General features: G+C 44.9%; 1 protein-coding gene across 1 annotated transcript in view; it reads left to right on the top strand.

Moving 5' to 3' along the window:
- FAT4 (FAT atypical cadherin 4) overlaps positions 1 to 1373 on the top strand; it is a gene marked incomplete at its 5' end in the record, with an annotated part of 155217 nt that overhangs the window by 132413 nt on the left and 21431 nt on the right. The window contains one exon of the mRNA XM_009289508.2: positions 311 to 415. Coding sequence (XP_009287783.1) covers positions 311 to 415 — 105 coding nt within the window. The remainder of the gene's footprint in view (positions 1 to 310; positions 416 to 1373) is intronic.

Here is a 1373-nt window from a genome sequence, read left to right as displayed (position 1 = left end):
GTTAAAAAAAAAAAAAAAAAAAGTAAAAAAAACAAACCACCAATACCTATATGAGATAATTACAATGACACTTGAAAAATAAAGTTAATTTCTCTGGGCCACGTATTACGCCTGTGTCAGGGCTGGGAGCAGGCCAGCATCGTGTCTGTGTTTCCTCTCTCCATCCCACAGCCGCAGCTGGTCCCTGGCACCCTCCCTCCCGGCCATGCGTTCAGCATTGGCTCATAAGCTCGTTACCTAAATACCAGCCTGACTTTCCTATCGACCTGAATACTCTGACCTGGAAATTGCTTTTATTCCCTAATCGCAGGGAAAACGTGCGACTCCACTGTCAATTACTGTGAGTGCAACCCCTGTTTCAATGGTGGATCCTGCCAAAGCGGGGTGGAGGGGTACTACTGCCACTGTCCCTTCGGTGAGTACGCTTCTCCTCCTCTCTGCTCGATCTTCCCTTTCCCTATTAATATTTCTCAAATCGCTATTTATTTTTACCTGCATAAAACCAATGGGTGTGCGTATGGATCCCGGTCCGTGGGCAGGTGTTGGTCATCTCCTGGCCCCCTCCTCTCCGTTTTTCCCCAGCTGCGAGAGGGAGAAGCCGATATTTCTGCCAGCACGGCAGGAGATGGAAGCACGTGGCAGTGTGGGGGTCGCTGTGGCTGCTGGGGGGGGGCACACCGAGGGCTCAGAGCAGTGCTTGCTTTCCTGCCTAATAACAGACACTTTTAGGAGAGCTGACGAGTAAGACCGCTGTAAATAACATCAGTATTCTTGCATCCTACGCGCTTGGAAGTGCAAGGAAGTCGTCATAATGTTAAACTAGAAAAAAAAGACTTTGGGATGATATTGAGCGGAGAGGGCTTGGTTTTCTTTTGAGAAATTTGCATGATTTGTCAGAATATCTGTAAAGCAAGAATTAGAGAACACACACATTTTTCTGCAAGCGAGGAGCACAACATCAGATATTGGCACTTTTATATTTAGTAGATTTGATGAAGAGAACCTGACCGAATCAAAACAGCTTTGTTAGCCCACACCAGTATTTGCCCATTCAATTTATTGTGTGTTAATAAAGTTCTGAGTTCCAAAACCAGAATACTATTCCAAGAATCAGAGAAGCGTATTTGGCAGAAGTACTGCCAAAATAGTTTAATAATTATTAGAATTTAATTATCCCAGATTTGGTTTGTGGAATGAACCCAATAAAGACATAAAACAGCACAGATATTTTAAGGTATCATGATATAATTGCAGCAAGATTGGTTCTGAATGCAGATTAATCCAGAATTGTCATTGTTCATTGTTATGGTTTAACCTCAGCCGGCAACGAAGCCCCACAGAGCCGCTCGCGCACCCACCCCCCCGCGGAGTGA

The sequence above is a fragment of the Aptenodytes forsteri genome, unplaced genomic scaffold, assembly GCF_000699145.1.
Source record: "Aptenodytes forsteri isolate BGI_AS27 unplaced genomic scaffold, ASM69914v1 Scaffold109, whole genome shotgun sequence".
NCBI classification, from domain to species: domain Eukaryota; kingdom Metazoa; phylum Chordata; class Aves; order Sphenisciformes; family Spheniscidae; genus Aptenodytes; species Aptenodytes forsteri.
This window is presented reverse-complemented; position numbering and strand designations above follow the sequence as displayed.